Source organism: Narcine bancroftii, chromosome 10 (genome assembly GCF_036971445.1).
Source record: "Narcine bancroftii isolate sNarBan1 chromosome 10, sNarBan1.hap1, whole genome shotgun sequence".
NCBI classification, from domain to species: domain Eukaryota; kingdom Metazoa; phylum Chordata; class Chondrichthyes; order Torpediniformes; family Narcinidae; genus Narcine; species Narcine bancroftii.
The window spans coordinates 13,073,846-13,099,830 of NC_091478.1; the positions used below are offsets into that span (position 1 = coordinate 13,073,846).

General features: G+C 41.2%; 2 protein-coding genes across 7 annotated transcripts in view; one reads left to right on the plus strand and one right to left on the minus strand.

Moving 5' to 3' along the window:
- zdhhc6 (zinc finger DHHC-type palmitoyltransferase 6) overlaps positions 1-25,985 on the minus strand; it is a 69,401-nt gene that overhangs the window by 800 nt on the left and 42,616 nt on the right. The window contains exons 10-11 of one of the 4 annotated variants that reach the window (XM_069899894.1): positions 23,882-23,983; positions 19,095-19,416 (exon numbers count right to left, since the gene is read on the minus strand). The exons of 1 other annotated variant lie outside the window; for it this stretch is intronic. In XM_069899894.1, the coding sequence (XP_069755995.1) occupies positions 23,928-23,983 (56 nt within the window). In that variant the 3' untranslated portion in view covers positions 19,095-19,416; positions 23,882-23,927. Of the gene's footprint in view, positions 1-16,194; positions 17,306-19,094; positions 19,417-23,881; positions 23,984-25,985 lie in introns of those variants that run through there. 2 more of the 4 variants (XR_011345345.1, XM_069899896.1) reach the window with 2 other exon arrangements.
- The window catches only part of acsl5 (acyl-CoA synthetase long chain family member 5), a 38,361-nt gene continuing 12,945 nt past the window's right edge, over positions 570-25,985 (plus strand). The window contains exons 1-13 of one of the 3 annotated variants that reach the window (XM_069899890.1): positions 572-678; positions 6,905-7,002; positions 11,258-11,416; positions 12,965-13,079; positions 13,177-13,241; positions 14,786-14,887; positions 15,822-15,921; positions 19,124-19,302; positions 19,567-19,599; positions 22,700-22,751; positions 23,586-23,659; positions 24,348-24,425; positions 25,231-25,365. In XM_069899890.1, coding sequence (XP_069755991.1) covers positions 11,285-11,416; positions 12,965-13,079; positions 13,177-13,241; positions 14,786-14,887; positions 15,822-15,921; positions 19,124-19,302; positions 19,567-19,599; positions 22,700-22,751; positions 23,586-23,659; positions 24,348-24,425; positions 25,231-25,365 — 1,065 coding nt within the window. In that variant the 5' untranslated portion in view covers positions 572-678; positions 6,905-7,002; positions 11,258-11,284. Of the gene's footprint in view, positions 679-6,777; positions 7,003-11,257; positions 11,417-12,964; positions 13,080-13,176; positions 13,242-14,785; positions 14,888-15,821; positions 15,922-19,123; positions 19,303-19,566; positions 19,600-22,699; positions 22,752-23,585; positions 23,660-24,347; positions 24,426-25,230; positions 25,366-25,985 lie in introns of those variants that run through there. The other 2 variants (XM_069899891.1, XM_069899889.1) reach the window with 2 other exon arrangements.

The following is a 25,985-nucleotide window of genomic DNA, read 5'->3' on the forward strand; positions in this document are numbered from 1 at the left end:
TTTAAATGATTTTACTAGCCTTAGTGAGTGGTGCATTGGTTACCAAAGCCAACCTATCTTATTGTAGCAATATAATAGTTGCACTAAGAACCATCTGTACCTGCCTCATATCTGCAGCTTGTGCTTACCTGTAGCATGATGCAGTGGCATCTGCAGACTACCAGAAGAACTGACTGACAGTGAGGCCGAAGTCCTCATTGATAGCACCACGTTCCCCCCCACCCCAGTTTCCATTCATTGAATAACCAAACGTGAATATTCCACAGTTTGATCCATGAATTAAGTCCCCTCCTGCCATTTGGTTCTACATGCACTTACATTGCCATTTTATTTTGTGACCTTTGCCTGCATTAACAAGTTCTCTTTCACTTTGCACTTAAGGGATCTCCTATAACCTTTTTATCTTACCTACTCTTACAGTAATCCGGTAAAGATAACAAAGTTAAGAGTCTAGATTTATTTTGCTTTGGTGAATAGAAACTTTTGGATCGTTAGTAACTAATTAACAGCAAACTTTCATTCAGTGTTTGCAGTCATTGCAAAATAAGCCGAACAAAGGGTAGTCCATTAGAAAACGTGTACAAAATGAAGCAAAGTGCATTTGGACAATAGGAAATGACAGCGAGAGTCCGAGAATGTGACTTCACAACCGGAAAGAGGAGCTACCAAGTAAATCAAGTGAGTAACAAAAGCGGTCTTGCCCATTTTAAATCAGCTTATTAATTAAGGGAAAGAATGAAAGTTGGGTCATGCACCAGTACTGCAGTAAGTGGGAACCTGTAGATAGGACACTCTATTTTCTCCATCTGCACTCCTGCAGATCCAGATTCAGAATCAATGACTGTGAAGTTTGAGGCACTCTGAAATATCAGGGAAGGGGAAGACGATAGTTTGATCTCGGGTACAGATACACTTAATTTATAGATGTCTTTAATTTTTTTTCTATGCTGGTTTATAGTTTAAACAGATATCAGTTTTAATAATTAAATTTGGGGATCTGTGCATGACTTTATTTGTTGGAATGATTCCACAAGCTCTTTAAATTCCAAAGGTTCACTTAAAGCAATCTCTTTGTGCTTTATCAGTGGAATGGATTCATACTTCAGTGTCCATTCAGATATCCCATGATAATGATGCAACAAGATATCAAAGAGCAATGTTGCCCAACACTACGTTGTCCTTAGATAAAATTTCACACAACCATTATTTTTCCCCGATTCAAGTAATTCAGTACAGAGAAAGAAGACCTTTATTTATATTTTTTATCTTTCATGACCTCAGGGCATATTAAAACATTGTACAGTAAATGAACAATATGTGGCATATACAGTAAAATCCCCATTAACATGGGTGTCAGATATGCAAACTTTCCAGTTGACTGAGACTCAACTCCAATGCCTAAGTCAGACATCTACATTAAGACTATACCATTTAAAAGACAAAAGATGTGTAAAATGACAAATGATTTGGGGAAAAGAAAATCAGTATTGTAGCCTTTAATTATGTAAAGTTCGCTTTAATCAGCTAATTCCCGTAACTTAAAAAATTCGAACCCCTGGCCCACTGGCTAGCATTATGCTAGCCACCACATTAACCCTGCCGCCATCATAATTAGCCCCCTACCCTCATGCTGACAACCTGACTCACCTCCATGCAAGTGTCCTAGTCAAAGCCTTGGTGCACCTTCATTTGAATTCACTGGCGCTGTAACAGCATTGAAATAGCGCTGCGCTAACTGTGCTGCTGTCATATAATTAACCCTCCTTCCCCTAAGTTTATAGATAAAGCCGCAACATTTTCAGATACTTAATAATATACTAATAAAATTAAAGACTCTTACCAGGCAGGAATAGGGAGATACTTTGGAAGAGTTGCCCAGTGGCGAGTGGTCATCCTGGTTCCGACATTTTATTTAAATACAACTTTATTCAAACAGGTGCTGTGGGTGGGGGGGGGGGGGGCACGAACGGGGCACTCCACTGTCTGAACGTTTGCTCCAAAGGGGCTGTGTGTTGCTTCGGAGAACATTTACTTTTACAATTTTAAACTTTTCTTTAAAGCTCCATTTATGTATTTCCTCGACATTTTTTGCTGCCGGTTGAGTTTCTGATTGATGGAGTGCCAAATACCAGGGATTTTTACTGTATTTACTGTCTTGAAGAAGGAAAAGTGAAAAGCGACAAAAGGATGCGATGAATATATGTGGCGGCTCACCACTAGGCAGGCGGACCGGCCAAGCAGCGGGGCAGCCGGCCAAAATAGTGTTCCCTTCCTCCCAGCACGGGGCTCAGAAGCCCTCACTGGGGGACCACATGACACCTGGGCAACGTCAGTGCCCTCCAGCATGGTTCTCAGCCAGGTTCGAGCTGGGAGTACAAGTACAGCCCAGCAGCCTGCAATAAACTAGTCTGCTCACTGAGCTCAACCCATCTGGTTGTATGTGTTCTTCCAGGAGCAGTGTAGCTGCCGCTACACTTGGTGACCCCGACTGGTTCAAACGTCTTTGAACCCATCATGAGCGATCCTGGGATCAGCGCTATAGCTGTGAAACGACCAGGCTGGCTGCTGTTAATGGCTGTGGCGGCTGGCCAAGGACACAGCCTCCTCAACCTACGGGACTCAGTCAGTGGCCTGCGGTTCTTTGTTGACACGGGAGCCCAGATCAGCAACAACCCGGCCACAGCCATTGAGTCCAGGAACCGACCTCGTGGACCTCCCCTCCGTGCGGCCAACGCAACAGCAATCCGGATGTACGGAGACAAGACAGTCTACTTCCAGATCGGCCAATGAAATTTCGCGTGGAGGTTCACCATCTCGTCCCTCCTGACTGCCATCCTGGGTGCAGACTTCCTTCTCACACACGGGCTTCTGGTGGACATTCGAGGTAGGCGCCTGGCGCCTCCCACTCAGAGCAACCGCAGATGGCCACGATCAGCACGCCCAGAGACTAGCTCCAGCGAATCCTGGACGAGTTCTCAACACTCCTCAAGCAACAGTTCTCTGCTGCCTCGCTGCGTCACAGGGTGTTCCACCACATCCCCACCCAGGGCCCACCGGTTCACGCCAAGGCACACCGGCTCCTGCCTGATAAGCTCCAGGTGGCAAAGGAGGAGTTTTGGCACCTGTTGGAACTGGGGATCATTCAGCGGTCTGACAGCCCATGAGCCTCGCCGCCCCACCTGGTCCCGAAAGCCTCCGGCAGCTGGCGTCCCTACAGAGACTATCAACGGCTCAAAGAGGCAACAGTTACCCCATCCCTCACATCCAAGACTTTACGGCCAACCTGCAATGGTGCGAGGGTTTTCTCCAAGGTTGACCTGGTGCGTGGATATCACCAGATCCCGGTGCACCCTGAGGACATACCCAAGACAGCCATCATCACCCATTTTGGCTTGTTTGAATTTCTGCGTATGCCGTTCGGGTTCAAGAATGCCTCTCAGACCTTCCAGTGCCTCATGGACTCTGTGGGCAGGGACTTGAATTTTGTCTTTATTTATTTGCATGACATCCTCATCGCCAGCAAAAGACCAAGTGCAACACAAGGCCCACCTACGTGTCTTTAGCTTCCGGCTGGCTGATTTCGGCCTTACCATCAACCCAGCCAAGTGCCAGTTCGGGAGAGAGTCCATGCAGTTCCTGGTCCATATCATCATGGCCGAAGGAGCCACGCCTGCTGCTATGAAGGTTCCCGCCATCAGGGAGTTCCCACGCCCAGACACCCACAAGGGGGTGCAGGTGTTTGCGGGTATGGTCAACTTTTACAACCGCTTCATCCCGGGAGCTGCGCGTATCATACAGCCATTATTCACCCTCATCGCAGGCAAACACAAAATGCTTGCTTGGAACCCAGAAGCCTTCACCGCATTCAAGGCCCCCATGCTCGCCCACCCACACATCGACCTGCATGGCACTCTCTGTCGATGCCTTTGCCACAGCCATCAGTGCCATCCTGGAGCAGCAGGTGAATGGACATTGGAAGCTGCTGGCATTCTTCAGCCGCCTGCTTCACCCACAGGAAGGCAAGTATAGTGCCTTCGACCGCGAGTTACTGGGCATGTACCTGGCAGTGCGGCATTTCCGCTATTTTTTGGAGGGGAGGACTCTTACCATCTTCACCGACCACAAACCTCTCACCCAGGTGCTCGTGATAGTAAGGGATCCCTGGTCGGCCCGCCAGCAGTGTCATCTCTTCTTCGTGTCGGAGTTCACCACTGACATTCGGCACAAGGTGGGGAAGGACAATACGGTTGCCGATATACTCTTACAACCGGCCATCTGCGCGTTGATGCCCGGCCTCGACTTCGATCAGCTCGTCTGGGACCAGGAATCTGATGAGAAGATGAGGACCTTCAAGACCCCCATCACGGGCCTGCGGTTCTGAGACCTCCTGACTCCAAGCGGTGAAGGTACCATCCTGTGCGATATCTCCATGGGCACTGCACAATCAGTGGATCCGCAGAAGTGGCGCAGGTAGGTCTTCCGTCACATCCACAACCTTTCACATCCGTCCATCAGGTCCATGGTCCGGATGGTGGCAGAACGGTTCATATGGCATGCGCTGCGGAAGCAGATCGCGGGCTGGGCCAGAACATGCACTCATTGCCAGACGTCCAAGGGGCACAGGCACTCCAGGGCACCCGTGCAGGCGTTCGAGCACATTCAAGAATGGTTCAGCCACATTCTCATGGACATCATCGGGCCCTTACCTGTTTCCCAGGGAACTGTTACCTGTTTACGATAGTGGACCGCACTACTTGCTGGCCTGAGGCGATCCTGATGCCAGACGCTTCCATCGACTCCTGCTCCCGAGCACTGTTGCATGGTTGGGTCGCCCGGTTCGGTGTCCCGGGTCACCTCACCAGCAATCAGGGCGCCTTGTTCACAGCTCGCCAACAGGTTGGGGATCTAGCTACATTGCACCACGGCCTACCACCCGCAGGCCAATGGAACTGGTCGAACGTCTGCACTGCCACCTTAAGTCAATATTTATGGCCCGCCTCACCATACACGACTGGGTGGACGAACTACCTTGGGTGCTCCTGGGCATCTGCTCCACTACCAAGGAAGATCTGCAGGTGTCATCTGCTGAGCTGGTCTACGATGCGCTGCTGGCACTAACTGGTGAGTTCATCAACGCACCTCACAATCCCCAGCAGTCGCTGTACGAACTACTTCCTCATCTCAAGGCATGCTTGGACTTGTTCGAATCCCCACCGCCACCCAGGCATGGTACCCACCCGTCTACGTTCCTGGCGAACTGCTTTCCGCGGAGTACGTTTTGTTTAGTCAGGTCCGACCACAGCACCTCTGCAGCGACTGTACGAGGGGCCGAACAGGGTTGTACAGCGCTCCGGCTCCATGTTCACGCTGGACATTGGCAGTAGGCGGGAGCTGTTTACCGTGGACAGGCTGAAGCCAGCGCACCTTGATCCCACTGAGCCCATGGTCGTAGCGAGGCCACCCGGCGAAAAAGGACATTGGTGCTGGTTCTGGGGGGCGCTGTGTGCTGGCTCACCACTAGGCAGGCAAACCGGTCCCGCTTGTAAGCCATGCGGCAGGGCAGCCAGCCAAAATGGCACCATTGGGGGGGGGGGTTCCCTTCCTCCCAGTATGGGGCTCAGAAGCCCCAAGCTGGGGGATCACGTGACATCCAAGCGACGTCAGCCCCCTCCAGCACGGTTCTCAGCCAGGTCCGGACTGGGAGTATAAGTACAGGTCAGCAGCCTGCAATAAACTAGTCTGCTCACTGAGCTCAACCCGTCAGGTTGTGTGTGTTCTTTTAGGAGGACTGGAGCTACCGCTACACACACATATATATAAATACCACAACTGAGTATTATTGATTAACCATCCAAAAATCTCTAGGGTGGAGAATTTCAAAGATTCTCAAACTTATGAGTCAAGAAATTTCTCCTCGTTTGCTTGCTTATTCTAGATGACAATGCCCTGCAGTTATAGGAACTGCAGATCGGGGGAGCATCTTCTCAACATTTTCCCTATCAAATATTTAATGAGTTTTATGTTTCAATGAGATCATCGCTTATTCTTCTAAATTAAAACAGTCCATTCTCAGCAATTTCTCCTCAACGAGCATAAAATCTAATTGATCTAATTTTAGTATAGTATTAGCAGATCCTCATTATACTGCCTTCATAAGAAAAAACATCCTGCCTTAGAGATGCTGATCAAAACTTCACCAAACCTGTGGATTGCAATATTTCTTCAAACCTATACTTCAACAAGTTTGCAATAAAAGTTAACCTAATAATGGTCTTCCTAATTGGTTGCTATATCTACAGAGTAACTTCCTTTGATTTGTTTCCAAGAGTCCTGAAGTATATCCGCAAGCCAATATTTACTCATCGTTCCTCACTGACACTTCATTCTTCTTAGATAAGTGGACAATTTCAAACTTCCCTGCATTATATTCGAATTGCTATGTACAGCTTTGCAGCATCTTAATGTCTTCCTCTAAGAATATGTCCACACCTGGATTTGTATTGTCAGCAAATATGGAAACATTACACTCATTCTACTCACTTGAACCATTGATAGAGACTGTAAATAGCTGATGTCTGAGTACTGATCCTTGTGCTGCCCCACCAGTTACCCATGTGGATCTGTACTAAAGTCATCCTGGCTAAAAGAGGTTAAAGGTAAATAAACCACTTAAGATTAACTTTCCGATTGAGATAATGTTGCAATCAGCCTTGTTTGAGCTAATTGAACCTTTGAACTCATCTCAGCAGAGGTTCAAAGATTATCTGGGTGCAGTGGCCTTTTTAATTGAAAGTCGACTACTGGAGTGAAATTCCACTCTGAAAGAAATGATCTTCAGCAATTGCTGTGTGAGCAGTATGTCTATATATGTATACAAATTTTAAACCCAAATGATTGCTTACAGTACCTGCCACAAAACAACTCCAGCAATAAAGATACGAGGCTCAGACTAGTGTTTGTCTTCTATTTCAAGTCACAGTTATTAACTGTTCAACTAAATAGGTACGTAAAATTGCTTTCTTCCTGTTATTTTAATGTAGCATAGCTAACCTTCTACGAATAATCCCAGAATTCTGACATTTTAGTCCAATGGTCATAAGAAGTATGGATATTTTTTCTTCTGCTCCTTCTCGTTTTGATTTAACTCAGCACTGCATATATGTGGCATTCAAAGGGTTTTTTTCCTGGGCTGAGGGAAATATTTTCTTTAAATGTAGCCCTTCAGTTCCAACAAATCTAATTCTAACTTTAAGATCCTTTGCCCGAGATTTTGAGTTCATAAAATTGTATTGACATGTAAAATCTAGCCGTAAAGTTTTAAATCTTTTTGTAATGGCAAATATCAGGAGTCACGTTAACAAAATGTTGATGCCCGTTTGCCTTAGTGTGATGTTTTGGGAAAACAGAATTACGATTGTTCAATGTTTAGATTAAAAGACTATAATTATCAGAGTTGGATTCCATTGTATTAATATAGTATTGTCTGAATATAATTGGCAAACCAAGCAAATGATTTATGACAAAAAAATTATACAAATGGTAGAATTGTATAAAAACTCCAAAATTGCTAACTCCACATTAAACTATTTATTTTGATGTTCTTCTTTGTCAAAGTAATTACCTAAATTAATTGAGATACTGTCTAGTAAAAACACTATCAGACATATCCATGCACGGCTCGCAGACAATTTTTTGATTTCTTAATAAATGTGTTCTATTGGTTTTTGTTCTTGGTAAATATTGCGTTTGCTTTTACTTTACAGCCTTAATTTTAAAATGTATCTCTCACGTCTGCTTTGGTGTAACATCAGTACACTAGACTGGAACATGGGTTGCTTTCAGATGTTTTTTCTAACAGTATGTAATCATTGCGTTTTTAATTTGTAATACACAAAAGCGCGGAGAAGCCCTGCAGAGCAGGCAGCATCTATAGGAAGTCAAGGGTAACCAACGTTTCGTGTCTGAGCCCTTTGTCAGGGCCATTTAGTTGTGCACCATTTATGTCCACAATCAAAATCTGTAGAACAAATTCTCATCAGATGAAATATATTCCTTGCTGGATTGCAATGATTTTTAAAGTTCCTACTTTTATCTTGAAGGTATCTTTATTTTTACTTTGAAAGGTTTGCATCAGTGAAGATTTCTAACTGACTCTAGACTTTTGTGCCACATTGTAATGTTTCATAAAAATAAGCCAATGCCAGTAATTGAATCTTCTGTCAACAGAATACCAAGATTTTGTTCTCTGAGCTTTGCAATTGGTGAAGCTTAAACAATGACATAACATATCTGGTCATCTCCACTGAAATAACATACATGTAACTGATTACCCTTTAAGTAAAACTGCTATCGCAAGCCGACGATCAGTTAGGCACAATTTTAAGAGCTAAAAATCAAAGTTTTGATTTACTTGGATCTAGTTTTATTTTGTTGACAGAATTTTGAGTTTGCTCTCAGCACATTTGCCGCTGTTGGCTCTGTCAAAATTTCAAAAGTTTACCTTTGTGGTGAATGAGTTAGCCAATCAGAATGCAGATCTTTTATCTAACTGCTGAGAAATGGCACTCCATATGAACATCAGGGCAAGGTTTAAATAGAGATTGTTTTTGTAAATGTTTGAAAAAACATGACTAGAAATGATGACTTTATTAAAGGAATTTGAAGTAAGTAAATAAAACATTGTGATTGCACAAAGTATTTCTCATTAGGTTTCATATGTCATGATCTATTTTACGATTATATTATTCTTTAAGCATTGAAATTCTTTTCAAGGTTTTAACACATTTACCATCTTGGATCATTTTCCTTTTGCAAACACTTGTGTTCTATCGATATTACAAAATCAATAACGAGGCGATCTGGAGAACCGTGGAACCACAGCACAGAAGCAAGCACTTTGGCTGTTCTAGTCCACATGGAACTATTTATTCTGCCTAGCTGGCACAATCACAATTTAAGGGTGGGCTGTCATTTTGCGGGGCTGATTGGCAGCCCCATTCCTAGCTGTGACGGTAATGGAGGTGTCGCAGGGGCTCATGCTGCTCCTTCTCCCCCTGCCTCCCCCCTCACCCACCCTCTGCTCTGCCCAGACCGCTTGCGGCATAGCCTGATAGCGGATGCATGGCACCGGCCATCTGACAATCCACTGGGCAGCGAGCCAATGAAAAGCGAGCTCAGTGCCAGCCCGGCCAATGGGAAGTGTGGAGGGGTGGGGCCACGATCATTCGGAGGGCCCTTGCAGACTGAGCATGTCCAAGTTAATCCTTGGCCTATGTCTTAAGGATGGATTTTATCTTGTATTTATTTCAAGAAGCACAATACGTGAAGGCCAAATCAGATCAAACAATTTTATTAACATTAGTTTTCCCGTATTCCCACGTCCCATCCCCGTGCAACTGTATTTGAATAGAAAATAAAAATTCCTGGTGTATGGGTTATTTATACTTATCTGTGTTATGATAACAATTGTTGGAATTAATGCTATAAGGACAATTAGGTACATAGTTACGGACAGAAGGCAGGTGACGACAGGCAGGCACGTTTCCCTTGTCTCACTCTCACAAGTGGTTATTTCAGAAATATTGTGTTCGTTGAGGAAAAAGAAACCTTCTTGTGCAAATTAGACCATTGGACAAAAACATGCAAAGGGGAAGGAATTTAGGGAAATGTTTTAAGGGGAGGGGAAAACTGGGAAAGGCATTGCCGTTAATTGTCACTGGAAGTTGATAAAAATAGTAAGTGTTCTTGCTGAAAACGTCCTACTTTATGGAAAGTGAATGTTTAAAGGAGGTTAAGCCTTATCTTTCAATCTTTTTATTGCAAGATACATTGGTACAACAGTGGAACCAATATATAGCATTAGCCCTGTCTGTACAAATGTACTGCATGGGCTGGCCCTCCCCTGGACCTGTGACTCTTCCCCCAGAAATCCCCATAAAGGTTGTTATGTACACACCCCTCCCTCAGTACCTGCCTTGGAACTGGGCCAGCAACATGTGAGCTGTGCTGATGTCTTATGGTGATTAAAGCCATAAGATTTAATCACAACTCACAGTCTAATGTGGTTAATCGATAACGCTACAATTACAGGTAGGAATAAGAATATTAATGTAAATTAATGTCAAGTTGCAAGCATCAAATTTCAATGAACAAGGTACATATGAATCCATGTTATTAAATAGGAAAGGAAAGAGAGAAAAAAACCATATATTCCTAAATTAAGAATCAAATTCCACCGCTTGAGGGCTTCTGGCCAAGTTAAGGAGTCCACCACTAAGAGTAATAATAACTAAGAGGTTATGGAAAAAAAAGACCAGAAATAATTAATCTACAAATTTTGAAAGTAATTGAGAAAAGGACCCCAAAGAGAAAGAAAATTAAGCTCCACTTCAGTAGCAGCAGACTCAATTTTCTCTCGAGACAGGTATGCCATCACATCCGACAACCACTGAGTGTGACTGAGAGGGACAGCATCTTTCTATCTGAGCAAAATGTCCTTTCTAGCGATAAGGGAAGCAAAACACACTACTGGGGATTGTGAAAAGGTTAGTATCAAATCCATTGGCCCCACTCACTCCAAAAATAGCCATGAAAGGACTAAGAGTCAAGTTAACGTTAAGAACCAACGACAAGGTGCAAAATACCCCTTGCAGGAAATTAAAGAGAGAATTGATAGAGCCAAAACATAGATACAAAGTACCTTACTCAGTTATGCATTTATCACATTTAGAGGAGATGTTAGGATAAAATTCAGCTAACTGAACCTCGGGACTTTAAATTGAAATAATTAATGGCTAGCACAAAGAGATGATGAGTGAGCACGTTTCAAAAAAAAAAAATCTCATGTAGGTTCGGCAAATGGCTGTTAAAAGTCTGTTCAGCCATTATCTTTCTGAGCTACACTTCAATCTGCTATCATGACATCATGGTTCCAGTTATTAGAATGCACAACATGCCAACATTCATCAATTACAGAGCTTGAAGTGGGGGGTGTTCAAAATACTCAAGAGATCCATGGACTTTTTCAGTGGTGGCAGCTCAATGAACACTTGTAACTTTTACAAGTTACTCATCCTGCTTCACTCGACTTTTATGCTCTTTGAAGATCATGAAAACTGAACAACATCATAAGATTTCCAAATTTTTGTGTTTGGATGAAAACAAAATTAGGTTCCTTGCAAATCAAGATTGGTAAATAAAGTGAGAATGTGGATATTGTAAAATGATTGAGTGACTGTTTTGTATGCATGTATTACAGCTACAACTTTGCAACAGAACTTAAGCAATGGTCTTCTTGTTCCTGACCTCTTCTGTGCCAATTCTCATCTTGATTGGTACCATTCTTTACTGGCTGAGAGCCAAGTCTAACCCTGTCAAACCATTATGTGATCTCTCCAGGCAATCTGTGCAAACGAAGGTGAGTGGAACAAAACTTGCATGATAAATATGACATGTGCAGATAAAAGGGCGTTTAAGGAGTTAAGTGTTGCCTACCAATAACTTCTCAGCCATACATAAATATTACTTATTGAAGTCAGTTTTAATGTCTCCACCCCGGAGAGTGCTTTTTCTTAATAACACGGATTCAATCTTGGTTAATATAATTTGTTATGCGCATTAAGTGATGAATTTGTGTATTATGCTGAGGATTTTTTTCTTAACTTTAATATTTTAATACAGTGGGTTTGTTCTTTTTCCTCCACTGGTAGGTGAAGGAGTTAAGGAGGATACAGAGGGGAAGGGGAATGGCTTATCACTCTCAACATTGAATTTATTCTGGTTAAGGTTGTGTATGAAATATTTTATCTCCATCAGGCAGAAGGTTTTTAACTTCAGCAGACTCTTACAACTTTTCTGAACTCATTGGGATGCTTAGAAGATCTTTCTTTTCTTTGGCTTGGCTTCGCGGACGAAGATTTATGGAGGGGTAAAGTCCACGTCAGCTGCAGGCTCGTTTGTGGCTGACAAGTCCGATGCGGGACAGGCAGGCACGGTTGCAGCGGTTGCAAGGGAAAATTGGTGGGTTGGGGTTGGGTGTTGGATTTTTCCTCCTTTGTCTTTTGTCAGTGAGGTGGGCTCTGCAGTCTTCTTCAAAGGAGGTTGCTGCCCGCCGAACTGTGAGGCGCCAAGATGCATGGTTTGAGGCGATATCAACCCACTGGCGGTGGTCAATGTGCCAGGCAACAAGAGATTTCTTTAGGCAGTCCTTGTACCTCTTCTTTGGTGCACCTCTGTCTCGGTGGCCAGTGGAGAGCTTGCCATATAACACGATCTTGGGAAGGCGATGGTCCTCCATTCTGGAGACGTGACCTACCCAGCGCAGTTTGATCTTCAGCAGCGTGGATTCGATGCTGTCAGCCTCTGCCATCTCGAGTGCTTCGATGTTGGAGATGAAGATTAATGAATGTTGAGGATGGAGCGGAGACAACACTGGTGGAAGCGTTCTAGGAACCGTAGGTGATGCCGGTAAAGGACCCATGATTCGGAGCTGAACAGGAGTGTGGGTATACGCTAATCTTTGTGAGGTTTTTCAGTTGGTTGTTTTTCCAGACTCTTTTGTGTAGTCTTCCAAAGCCGCTATTTGCCTTGGCGAGTCTGTTGTCTATCTCGTTGTCGATCCTTGCATCCAATGAAATGGTGCAGCCGAGATAGGTAAACTGGTTGACCGTTTTGAGTTTTGTGTGCCCGATGGAGATGTGGGGGGGATGGTAGTCATGGTGGGGAGCTGGCTGATGGAGGTCCTCCTTAGAAGATATAAACTGTTAAAAATTGTAGTTAGTCTTCCAGTCATCCATTACATTTTCTAGATTTGTACGATTAAGAGGTGGTAGGGTTTTGTTTCATCAGAGCCCACTGTTAGCTGATCTGGGAGGGCTCCTAGTTAATTTTTAAAAAAAATTTTTAATATCTGATACATGATAATGTTTCATGAAAGGAAGCTTATTTTAATTCTTTTTATTTGCAGAAAGATGAAACTGTAAGAAGAAATGCAGTGTTGAAGAACGATGATGTGATATCTTACTTTTACGATGATGTCCGAACACTTTATGAAGCTTTCCAAAGAGGTTTACATGTGTCAGGTATTAAGATCCTCCGAAAACTCTGAATGCGACGACTATTGCGCTTTTTTATGCTTTTTCACTATTCAACAGAATGAAATGTTTCTCCTCTTGTCAGGTAATGGACCTTGTCTGGGTCACCGCAAACCTAACCAGCCTTATCAGTGGCTCTCTTACAAACAGGTATATGTTGAATTAATAATATCCGGGAAATAGCACCCAAGTTCAAGTTGCGGGTGAACTTGGGGAAATGGGACGACATGATTTGCAGTCAATTAGGATTGGATATGGATTCAGAGAAGGTGATAAATAAGAATTTTTTAAATATATGGCGGAAGCAATTATGAGCTGCCATCTCTCATCAGCTTGTTTAGATTCATCAAATGCTGAGGGACCTGATTCACACTGAATTATATTTGATTTGCAAAGGTGTGCAGTTGAACTTTGGACCACAGCTTCCCTTTGCACGAGTTGCAAAATGACTGTGAAGTAAAAGTGAATAATGCCAATATAATGTATCCAAAGTGCCATGGAAAGACCAAAAATTCCTATTCATAAACTTAATTAGATTGAAGCTGTCATTAAGTAGAATGTTCTGGTGCCTCTAATGGCAATGCTACATTTCCATAGTAGATGCAAATAATACATTCCCATTAAATAGGATTCCATTGTGCTGCAGTGAGACACCTTGCACTTTGAAGGAGGGTGAGGACAGGGCCAGGGTGGGGTGGGGGGGGGGGGCGTAAGGAGGGGCTGGGGTGTAATTACAAGAGCATTTCACCAGCTCTAAGAGCTTTGAGACAAACGTTCACACTCCATCATCCAACCTTTCATCAAAACTTATTCACTGTTCACAGTTCATACAGTCTTCTACCCTCATCCTAATCCTTCTCACTTTCTTCTCTTCTGCTGCCAATATTAGAGCCAGTACCCCTCCTAGAGGACGATAGAACACTATAGCCCAGAACCAGGCCCTTTGGCCCATCTAGTCTTTGCCAAACTATTGTTCCAGACCACATCCCTCTGTACCCCTCCCGTTTGTGTACCTGTCCAAATTTTTATTAAATGTCAAAAAATGAGCCAGGGTTTACCAATTCAGCTGGCATCTTGTTCCACACTCCCACCAGTCTCTGTGTGAAGGAGTTCCTCATAATGTTCCCTTTAAAATTTTCCCCTTTCACCCTTAACCTATGTCCTCTTGTTTGTATCTCTCCTAACCTCAGTTCTTATAAACACTCAATTATTTTCCATCATACTACCAGTACCATCCTTTCTCCTCTCCTTGATTCCCATCTTCCCTCCCCTGGTCTCTCCTGCTGTTTAACCTCTTTTTCTGCCTATTAACCACATGTTCCATGGTAATGCTTTCCTCCACACTTAATTGAATCTAGAGGCTCAGACCTTTTCAAATGTCGCATTGCTAGTGGCCTCAGTTGGCACCCCTTCCTTTCTAATTTAGGGTCAGGGAGTCTCATTCTTTGCCTTCTTCCTTTTAACTGCAACAGTTGACAACTTGGACATTGGAAACAAATTCAGGGCAATCTTGACATTTGTCTTCACAGTTGCTGGGTGGAGCCAGAGGGCCATGCTTAAATGTGGGACATTAAATATTGACAAGATATGATGTAGCTGGGAGCAGCAGGTTGTCTAATGCCTAATGGATGGAATGGGGGGGAAAAACATGAACAAGTGTTCCATGTAGACTTAAAACTCTTATTTACCTGTAGGTGTCCGACCGAGCAGAGTACCTCGGATCAGGCCTTTTACATCGTGGATGCAATCCATCCCCAGAGCAGTACATTGGTGTATTTGCTCGGAATAGACCCGAGGTAAAGAATAGTGGAAATATGATAGTACAATGGTTCAGCATCAATAAACTATGCTTCACGGACCCATAGTAAAGGGCTTTATTCGTTTTGGGCAAGTTGTAGCATTTTTCTGAAGTGGACGTTGCAAATTCTCCCTGCCGTTAAATTATAATGTATAAGATTTAATGTACAATTTCCTCTCATTGACTTCCACTTCCACTGTAAATTGTCTCAGAAACTTGAAAGGTCAATGGTAACTTTAGCCACCAAGATAAGCGGGAAAAGTACATCATTTGAACTTGAACTTGCGTCAATATTTTCCTTTCAAATTTGAGTGAATAATAGTCCATTTTCTACCTGTAACTGATTAAATGAAAACAGATTGGGCTGTATTCTGTGTTCATGAATAGTTAGCAGATAAGACAAATATAGGCTTGTTTTTTTCCTCCTTTAAATAAAGTCTTCGTGCGAAAACCTCAAATAATATTGCTCTTAAATCTTGTTCACGAGAGGCAATAAAAGCATGAGAATAACTTGGTCTCCGTGGCCAGGATTTTCACAGGACTATAACAGAGATCAAATATAACCCTAAAAATAATTTAAAAGGTAATAGACACTTAAACCCTTCAAATTTATTTCCAAATCTCAGAAAACTTTGCTTTTTCAGATGTATATGCATTACATATACCTACTCACATAGCCCTATTTGATGAATATTTGGCTATTTATACCTTCCTGCAGCAAATATTTTTATCCTGAATAATTGGACTTAGGCCTGTTTTCAAAACATTGTTTTCAAGACATAGCCTGTATATCAACAATTTTGTCTTGAAATTGACAACCAAAGCAGTTTCTTACTAATTCCATTGTAGAAGACAGGTTTATAAATGAATATAATTACATTTCAGGCCCTACTTTGGGCATCTAATGCCATGCATTTTACTTTTTTCATTAGTGGATAATTTCTGAATTGGCTTGCTATACCTACTCCATGACGGTGATACCTCTGTATGACACTTTGGGACCTGAAGCCATTGTGTACATTATTAATAAAGGTAGGTTGTAAGTGAAGAACAGTATCAAAATTATTTTTGACTTCATCAACAAAATTTAAAGAGGATTGTGCCAAAGATTGACGTTCCTATGGATAGTTATACAGCAAAACCCCTGGTATCTGGCACCTATAGGGATGCCGGATAAGTGCTTTTCTGGTTGCTTGAGACTAATTCTTACAAGGCCTAACTAAAGCACCTGCATTAAGAATAAACAGTTTAAAAGACAAAAATGCAATATTGTGCTTACACTGGACAAACTTCACCTACATGAATATATAAACAAAGCATTTTACTTTATTATCAGTCACATTCTTTAAAAACATTAAACCATCACTGCATCTGCAGGTTCCTCCCCCTCCATGGAGCCTCCAGAAAGGCAAACAATAACTGCCATGTTTCTTTTATTACAATAAAGAAACCTGGGTTCTTTTTAAACAACACTATTTATTAACTAAAGCAGAACTTACTCAGACAACACTTCATGGAGGCATCCATCTTGAATCTACCCAAGATGCCACAAACTCATCTCCAACTCCCCCTAGTGGCAGTCCTCTACCACTACATTACAGATAATTAACCCCTCCCTCCCCCAAGCTGACCAGGGTTGACTCCTACTCAGCAGGGATAAGCAGACACTTGACGAGAGACACCTCAACGGTGAGCAGCCTCCACCAGCACAGCTCTTCATCTCGGGCGACACCACTGCTTTTGTAGCAACTGCTACAAACAAAGCATGACCAAGGCTGAATATTTGCTCCCATCTTATGTGCCACCTCAGAGGAGATTCATTTTACAATTTTAAACTTACTTCATTTTAACTATTATTTTATTCTCATTTATTTTCATTTGAAAATTTATTTTCCACAATTTTTTTTGCCAATTGCTGGTTGCTTGAATTCTGGATACCAGGGATTTTTACTGCATTATATGGCTCTGTGCCTCATGACCTGCTCCTGAGCTTGTATCCGCCAGCTGAAGCAAGTGAAATAATAAACGATTGACCAATTTATTGCAACATTCAGGGCTGATCAACTTATACTTTCTTTTACTCAAAATCTTTTTGCAGCCAATAATATGTGGCAAAGGAAGAATATGTTTATGTATGGAAGCAATGGATAAGGCTTGTTGCAGACAAAACCAAAAAAAAAATTCTCCCTCTGTTCCCAACTGTGAAATGGCTGAACTCCAGTAAGATTACGATCAGCATATTTGTGTGAAATTTAGTGGCAAAGATTTTTGTCAATTTAATAAATGGTCAATTGATCAACACACTCTAATGGTTATGGAGCTATATTATAATGACTGATAAGCAAAAAAAAAGTGGTGAGTGCTGGAAATCTGGGAAAAAAAACACCCCAGAAATACACAGCAGGTCAGGCAGCATCTGCAGAGAGAGAAAGAGTTAAAATTATAATTTGATCACTTTTCATCATAACTCAGTATTTCTGAAAATTTAGCCCTTCCGGCCCAAATGCCCCATATGACCTACAGCCCCCACATGTTTTGAAGGGTGGGAGGAAACCGGAGCACCCAGAAGAAACCCAAGCAGATACGGGGAGAACCTAAAATCTCCTTACAGACAGTGCCGGATTTGAACTGCGTTCACTGGTGCTGTAACAGTGTTGTGCTAATTGCTAACCTTGCCATCGCTATAAATAATTTAGTAAGGTTAGAAATAAAGCTTGTTTTAATTTGCAGAGAAGGGTGTTTAGAGAGAAGGGGATAGATCTGTGACTGAGTGAAAACCAAGAGAGAGTAAATGACACATGTGGTGCTGGTACCTGTTGAGAGAGGGTGGTGAAGGCTTGTTAATTGCAGATGATCTCTCAGAATGAGATAGGATTAGAAGGATCTATATATTTATAACAGTAGAGAAGGAGAGAAATAGAATGAAAACTAATGCTGGAACTGGTAAAACAATGTTCTGGAGTAGGAAAACATTATGGATGCTGGATATCAAATAAAAACAGAAGCTAGTAAATGCTGAACAATTCAAGCAGTAACTGTTGATAAACTATATTAGCAGAACAGGTTTTTACATTTAAAATATTAAATTTAGACATACATTCGGTACAGTAATAAGCCCACAAGCCCGTGCTGCCCAATTACACCCAAATGACCTATAGCCCCCAGTAGATTTTGAACAGTGGGAGGAAATCGGAGCCCCTGGGGAAAACCCACACAGACACTGGGAGAACGTAAGTTCTTCTTATAGACAGCGCGGGATTTGAACCCTGGTCTTGATCACTGGCACTGTAACAGCGTTGCACTAATCACTACGCTAACCGTGCCTCCCCTTGTTCATGGGCTTTAATCAAAACTTACACATACTGAGGACTGGAATATGCCAAGTCACTGGAAGAGGTGCTGTTCCTCAAGCCTATTTTGGGTTTTGTTGGAAGGGTGAAAGAGGCCAAAGGTTAGAGAGGATGGAGAATTGAAGGGAGAAGTAACTGGAACTTCAAGTCAACCTTGTGGACTGACAGAAGTTGTTTGACAAAGCAGGCACTTAGTTTCTCCAATGTGGAGAGATTACATCATTAGAAAGAAATGCAGCACTCTAAATAGGAAGAAGTAAGTGAATCGTGACTTCACCTGGAAGTCTCTGGATAATGGGAAATGACGACATTTTTAAATTAAATTTTTTTTCAATTAAAAATTTTTAAAACATTTAGGCATACAGCACAGTAACAGGCCATTTAGGCCTATGAGTTTGTGCTGCCCAATTAACCTATGTTTCGAACGGTGAGAGGAAACTGCAGTCCCCAGGGAAAACTGACGCAGATGTGGGGAGAACATACAAAGTCCTCACAGACAGCGCGGGATTCGAACCCCGATCGCTGGTGCTGTAAAGGGAGTTGCGCTAACCGTTGCACCAACCGTGCCAACCCCCCCCAACTTTTCACCCTATTGCTGACAGGTGGAAAATAATGTTAATTTTATTCGATTTCTTAATTGCAAATATGAAACGCAAGTCATCACACTTACTATCAGTCAGGACACTAGGTGATCAGCATCTTGCTGTTCTTTTGAAAGTAGAAAGGTTAATGACTAAATTAATTTCCATTTAACACTTGAGCAGGTGCCTTAACTGCCAACTGCATTATACAGCGATTATTCAAAACTCTAATTTGGTTATGAGTTGTCTGGAGTATTTTATGATGAAGTGAAGTGCTTTAAAATTTAAATTTGCTTTATGCAGCTGAAATTCGGACTGTGATCTGTGACAACATGAGTAAAGCAATCAGTCTGTTGGAAAGCTGTGAAGCAAAGCTCACAAAATTGTTGTCAACAATTGTTCTGATGGATACACTCGATGATGCGTTCAAAGAACGTGGAACAAAATGTAACGTTGAAATCCTCACCTTGAAAGAAGTTGAGGTAAGACTGCAAAACGTACACAGGGGCTGGTTTGAGGCGACTGTGGGCAACTTCAACAACTGTGGCATCCTCGTCGGGGAAGAAGTGTTGGGGACACCACAAAGACCATGTCCTCTGAGTGAATTAAGTAAATGTATTTAACTTGACAATTCTTAGCTCAATTTATTTGCCTTGCTTCTTTTCTCGAATCTCATTAACTGTCATGTTCTGACTCTCGAGCGGCAATGTGGAAGCTTAATATGATTAATGTGTGTTTTTTCATAGGATCTTGGGAGGGAGCATCTTAGAAAACCTATTGTAAGTATATTTGAGAAATATACTGTGTTGCAGGGCAGTTGTTTATAATCCTTAATCCCTTTCGTCTGGATTTCTCTTGAGATTTGTCACCTCATCGAAAGATTATTTAATGCCTAAAACTGCAATGTGATTTGAGCTGTGACAGATCTTGAAGTACTGGATAAAGAAACTCACTCAGTCTAAACAAAAATATGACTGTGACTGAGTCACTGGGATGGAAACTGCTGGTCATGAGTGGGGACAAGTGGGGACTCTTTTGGAAACATTCTCAGTGGAATCTCTCCAAAATGGTTTCAATACAATTTCTGTAACTTCAGTGCTATAATTTTCTTTAGTATTTTGATTCTGACAAATGGTTCAGTTGAATTACATATTTATAAATTTAAATTTTAAATTTAGACATACAGCACAGAAACAGGTCCTTTTGGCCCACGAATCTGTTCCACCCAATTGACATCAAATTAACCTACACCCCTGGTACGTTTCGAATGGTGGGAGGAAACCAGAGCCCCCGGGAAAAACCCACGCAGACATGGGTTGAACCTACAAACTCCTTACAGACAGACGGGATCCGAGCCCAAGTCCTGATCGCTGGCGCTGCAAAGGTGTTGTGCCCACCGTGCTGCCTCTATGAGTACACTGCAACCTGACAGCACACGTCTAAATTAAAAAGCACCTTTGCTGGGACAAAGTAATTTACATCGATGGTCTAAAAAAGCTTCTGAGGACAATGAACCCTGACACCAAATTAGTGTTGTGAGGCAAACTTTCTGGATGTATAAATATCTATTATTGATAGACAGTTCAAATATGTTTGATGTACCAAGTGACAAAATAAGTCTGGTCTGGAACCTTCCTTGATCTTGGTCACAATGGTGCAAAATGACTTAGCTCAAGGTGTCTGATGCCTGGTTTGATTTTTCTAGGCCAATTAACATAACCCCTATTGCCCGACATGATGCTAAGGTTTCAGTTTGCAAATTATATCTCTTGAGCAGTAATGCTTTTTTAACTCCAAAACTCATTACTGCTTGTAGCTTACATTAAAACATTTTTAAAAAAACGCAGGGTCACATTTGTATAATGCCTGCTCTCCACATAATCCCTCAAGGATATCCAATGTCTAACAATCCCTAACAAATGCACATGAGCAAATGGCTCAACCAATCAATGATGTTCATCCACATGAGCATTAATAATGTTCTAATATTCTTTACTTTGTACCTATATTTCAAGCCCTTCCATGACATAGTCTAGTTATATTCCTATGTGGCCTGTTTTCTTTTTTCTTGTCACAAATCAGTTGCATTTAATTTGAAGTTTAGCATTCTCTTTTTTCACCACCGGAATCAAGTCTGTTTCCAGGAGTCTTGCATATACAGTGTATCATTTAAATATATTACGATCAACTTATCCTTTAAATTACACTGTTCCATTAAAATACTCTTAAATTTTCCTTTTAATGCCTTATGCTGAATTATCTGAGAGAATTTATTGTATCCTTTCAATTACCTCTACATTCTTGCAAGCAGAGGTCCAAATTGCAATGTTTAACAACTGTGAAATTACTTAGATTATCAAGTAGATCTATCATTGCATTTCATTTCTATATTCTGAATTTTTAGGCTGAAACCTTTGATTCAATTCATTTTTTGTAAAGGGCTTTATCCTAATGTTAATGCTTTGCCTTTTTGCTCTTGATTTGAGGGAATGGTGGATTATTTATTGAGGTCCAAATGCTATCTTTTTTTCTAATATCTTGTCAACTATTCTTTTGGAATTTCCTTCTGGGTTCTTGTGTCTTTATCTTAAAATTTCAGACTTGATTCCCAGATGAATCAAAGAAATGGTTTATTAAGTTAATGATTAGATGTCGTGCTGGAAAATTCCTACCGATTCTTCCCTCAACAATCAGTTTTATGTGTCCCCCACATTCTCCTTTACATATATATCATCTTATTTATCTTTATGAATATCACCATGCAGTGCATCTTCATTCATCCACAATATGTTGCTATACCGTCTAATCATTTTATAAAGATTCCATACGTAGCCACATTCCAAACCTGTGTTACAAGTGGAATGACTAAGTTAAAATACATAGTTTTAAGTGCATCATCAGATAAACTAATCAAAGAAATGTAGCAAGAATAATAAAAAATATCTACACAGGAAACAGACGAGTTACATTACTGGGAAGTTAATAGCTTTCAGCCATAAAACTATTCAGGTGCATTTAAAATTTGCTTCTGAGCTCATCATTTTGACCTTTTACTTGAAATTGATGAAATCGTGTTCCACCACATCAATTAAAATAGATCTGCGCCCTTGATTCATTATACGGCACATCTCCAAACGAAGCCTCGACAGTGTTTCTATTACTTTCCGGACAGTAGTTTCAAGTCTTTTTCCAGAGTGTTTGAACGCAAAATCTCAACTGCAACTCCAGTACACTATATCCAGTGTGATTATTGAAGGTCCAGTCTTTCAGATGAGACAGTAAGGAGGGACTCCATGGGTGCTTGTGTTAGTGTGTTTTACATAACAGGGAAGTCATCTCTGTGTCTTTAGATTAATGGTAACTTAGCACTTATTCAAATATCTAATCTTTTTCTTCTATTTTGCTTGTATTGACCCTTTGTTTCTCCCTCACTGAATAAAAACATGAATAGTTTCTTTGTGATTCTACTTATTTTAACTTGTATTTGTTATCAAGTTCATATTTCTGCTGGTTCTCTTTTTACAGAAAACTTTTGCTTCACATTCCTGATATTTGATTTGGGTATAAAGCAACACAGTTTTGTTTTATTTCAGATGAAATTTATTTTGATCCAACGGGGTCTCTCTTCCATCATTCCACCCACAACACCATGTTTAAGTGACCATTCTAGATGTTTGCAGGGAAATTTTTACCTTCTTGATCTTTTATCTACCTCCAAATTATTCATTACATTCTTTATAATTCAGAGTTGTTATTTTGTTGCTTTTTCATTTTAATTAAGTTAATGAATTGCTTCCTTTTTAAGATCAATTTTAGGCAGAGAGTAAATTGTATATTTAATGTTTCTTTTCAAAAGAAACTTTACTCGCTGTTTTCTAGCCACCAAAACCTGATGACTTGAGTGTTGTATGCTTTACAAGTGGAACGACAGGTATTTAAATTCTCAAGTTCAAGTGATTTCTATCATCAAAGCTTAATGTCTTTTGGTTGTAACTGCTTATATGATGGGATGATCACACGTTCCTTGGATTCCAAGAAGCTTGATTTCAATCTAGCCAGGATACTTGCTAAGCTCTATTTGGAACGATTTGGGGACGTTGATCTATTTCCATACCTCATCAAATTAATATCATTTGGTCATGTGGTTTGAAGCTCAAGGCTGGTAAAAGTTAACTATGGGATTTTAGCATCATGGAATCCAAGTCTCAAAACAAAATGCCAGAAATCAATCAATGGAAGTGACACTGCTTGACTTTAAAATTGAGCTCCCCAAAGTTCTACAATAGCATTTGAGATTGCCCCATTTTTTGAGGATTGTGGATCAGTTTGGAAGAAGACATTTCCTTCTCGTCAACTTATTTAAAACAAAAAATAAAAACAACAGCAGGTGCTGGGAATCTGAAATGAAATCAGAAAAATGTTGGAAAACCTTTCAGCAGGTCTGACAGCATCTGTGGAAAGTGAAATGGTTAATTGTTTCAAGTTTGTGATCCGACATCAATTCAGAAGCTTTACTCAAAGTTTCTCTTTCCACAGGTGCTGTCTGAACATTTCTAACAATTTCTGTTCTATTTTGTAAACAGATTTTAATTTCTCTGCTACGCTGGGCAAATGTATAAATTAAAATAATCCACCCAGATCTATGAAAGATACTTTCTGACATGAATAAATTTGGGTATGGAGAAGAGCAGTCCTGTGTAACGGAGAGTTCTTAACTTGCATAAAGGAAAACATGGATGGTAATATTTTGTACTTTCTGAAACAGGGGACCCTAAAGGAGCAATGTTAACTCATGGAAATGTGGTGGCCAATTCAGCAGCGGTGTTTAAGATAATGGGGGTAGGTAAAATGAAATTACAGAGGTTCAGATATCTGTGAAAGTTCAGCTTTCAGTAGTCAAGGATAATTTTGCAATGATATTTTGTGGAATTTAGGATAAAAAATGTATAATGCTTCATGTCATGCTCTGGTTTGCTTCTTACATACTCCTTTGAATTTACATCTGACCTTCTGTTTGATATTTCCCCAAACTTTCTTTTCAGGTTGCGTGGTACTGCTTACCTAAGCCGCCTCTTGCTTTCTCCTCTGCAGCTGATGGTGTCTGTCTCTATCTAGTGGAATGAGGTCCCTTTAGATATAAGGGAGAGGCAACCCTTACAAACCCTGAAAGAAATCCAGAAGCATGCCTTCAGATGGTCAAAGGCTGTGTTAGAACATCATCCCTGTTTTGAAATCTGGCAAATTGTTGGCCCTTATTTCACTTTCATCAAAGCTATTGACAAGTCTTAGGCTTACTCTACATGCCTGACTTAAAGCAGATTTTTTTTTCTCAATACTGCAAATGGGTTTGATTTGGAGAAAGTATGTGGCTGCATTTAATCCATTAATTCCCGTGTGAAGAGCCGCAGCTGTTTTTAAAGTACTCAGACTCTGAATTGATTAATTTTTCTTTGAAGGATCTCAAGCTGATAGGTCTTGAAAATTGACGTTTCTCTATATTCTAATGACCTTCCTCTTATCTGTACAGTCCACCTTTATCATCAACACTGAGGATATTGCGATCTCCTATCTTCCCCTTGCACACATGTTTGAAAGAGTGGTGCAGGTAAACATATACATTTTCTTGCAATTTCTAGGGTGAGATCAAACCTTAATTCTCCAGCAATCCAACAGTCTTGAGATAAAAGGGGCTAATTTTGTGGTGTTAAAATTTAGAATTAATATTGTTTCAAGGATTACAAAGAACAGCAATACTCTAAAATGCTGGAAAAGCTCAGCAAATACCTCTTTGAATGTGGTAATGAGCTAACTTAGTTATTCATTTGAATTCAGTAGCTTTAATGTCCCGTTCAAAGTTCAGATTTTTTGTCAGAGAACATGACATCACATACAACCCTGAGATTCTTTTTTTTCCGTTGGCGAGGCAGAGTCACCATGTATTGGTAGAGCTGTACTCAAGAAGTGTAGATAAGATAAAATAAACTGACTGTGCAATACGAAGAGACAATAATCAATAAGGTGCAAAAGTAAGAGTCTTAAATGAGTCTCTGATTGAGTTTGTTGTTGAGGAATCTGATGGTAGAGGGGTGCAAGTCTTGTGGCACCTGTACCTTTTTTCTGATGGAGGCAGTGAGAAGAGTGTGTATGCTGGGTGGTGTCGATCCTTGATGACTGCTGCTGTTCCCCTGTAGATGTTCTCAATGATGATGAGGGTTTTGCCTGTGATATTCTGGGCTGTGTCCACTACCTTTTGTAGGGATTTCTGCTCAGGGGTACTGGTATTTCATACCAGACTGTGATGCAGCCAGCCATTTTGCATATATCAGTACCCTTTTTGACAGTAGTAGAAATCTAATTATGGGATCTTGCTGAAAATAGCTTATTAAATGGATGTAATTGCATTGTATCAGACAGCACTGTACTGCAGTGGTTCCAGAGTGGGCTTCTTCCAGGGCGACATTCGATTATTGCCAGATGATATGAAGACCCTCCAGCCTACAGTCTTTCCTGTTGTGCCTAGACTACTGACCCGAGTCTACGATAAGGTTTGAAACATGAAAGTCCGCAGATGCTGTGATTGCTGTAAAATCACAAAAGTGCTGAAGTTACAAGACCTGTTGGATTCCTCCAGCACTTTTGTGTTTTTACTGCGATAAGATTTGTTCTTTTTATGGCATGTCATATGGAAGAAGTTGAATATCTTAATTTTCAAAACAATGATAAGAAGGACTTTGCATTTCCTACCTTCTCTTCCCCTACCACTCTCCAATAAATGCCACCGGGTGGACAAGTTTTCTCAGACCAATGTCTGATCTATGTCTTCACCCTACCCACCTTTTTGTTTTGTTTTTGTAACCTCTATTCTATTAATATGATTTCAAATCTTCAATTTCTTGGCAAGCTCAGAAGATCTCCAGGTCGCTACAATTATTTTAAATTTTTAGCCATGCAGCACAGTAACAGGTCATTTTGGCCCACAAGTCCATGTTGCCCAATTACACCCAATTAATCTACAACCCCTTGTATGTTTTGAATGATGGGAGGAAACCAGAGGTCCTGGGGAAAACCCATGCAGACACGAGGAGAACATATAGACAGCGCAGGATTCGAACTCTGGTCCCGATCACTGGTGCTGTAATGGCCTGGCACTAACTGCTATGTTGAT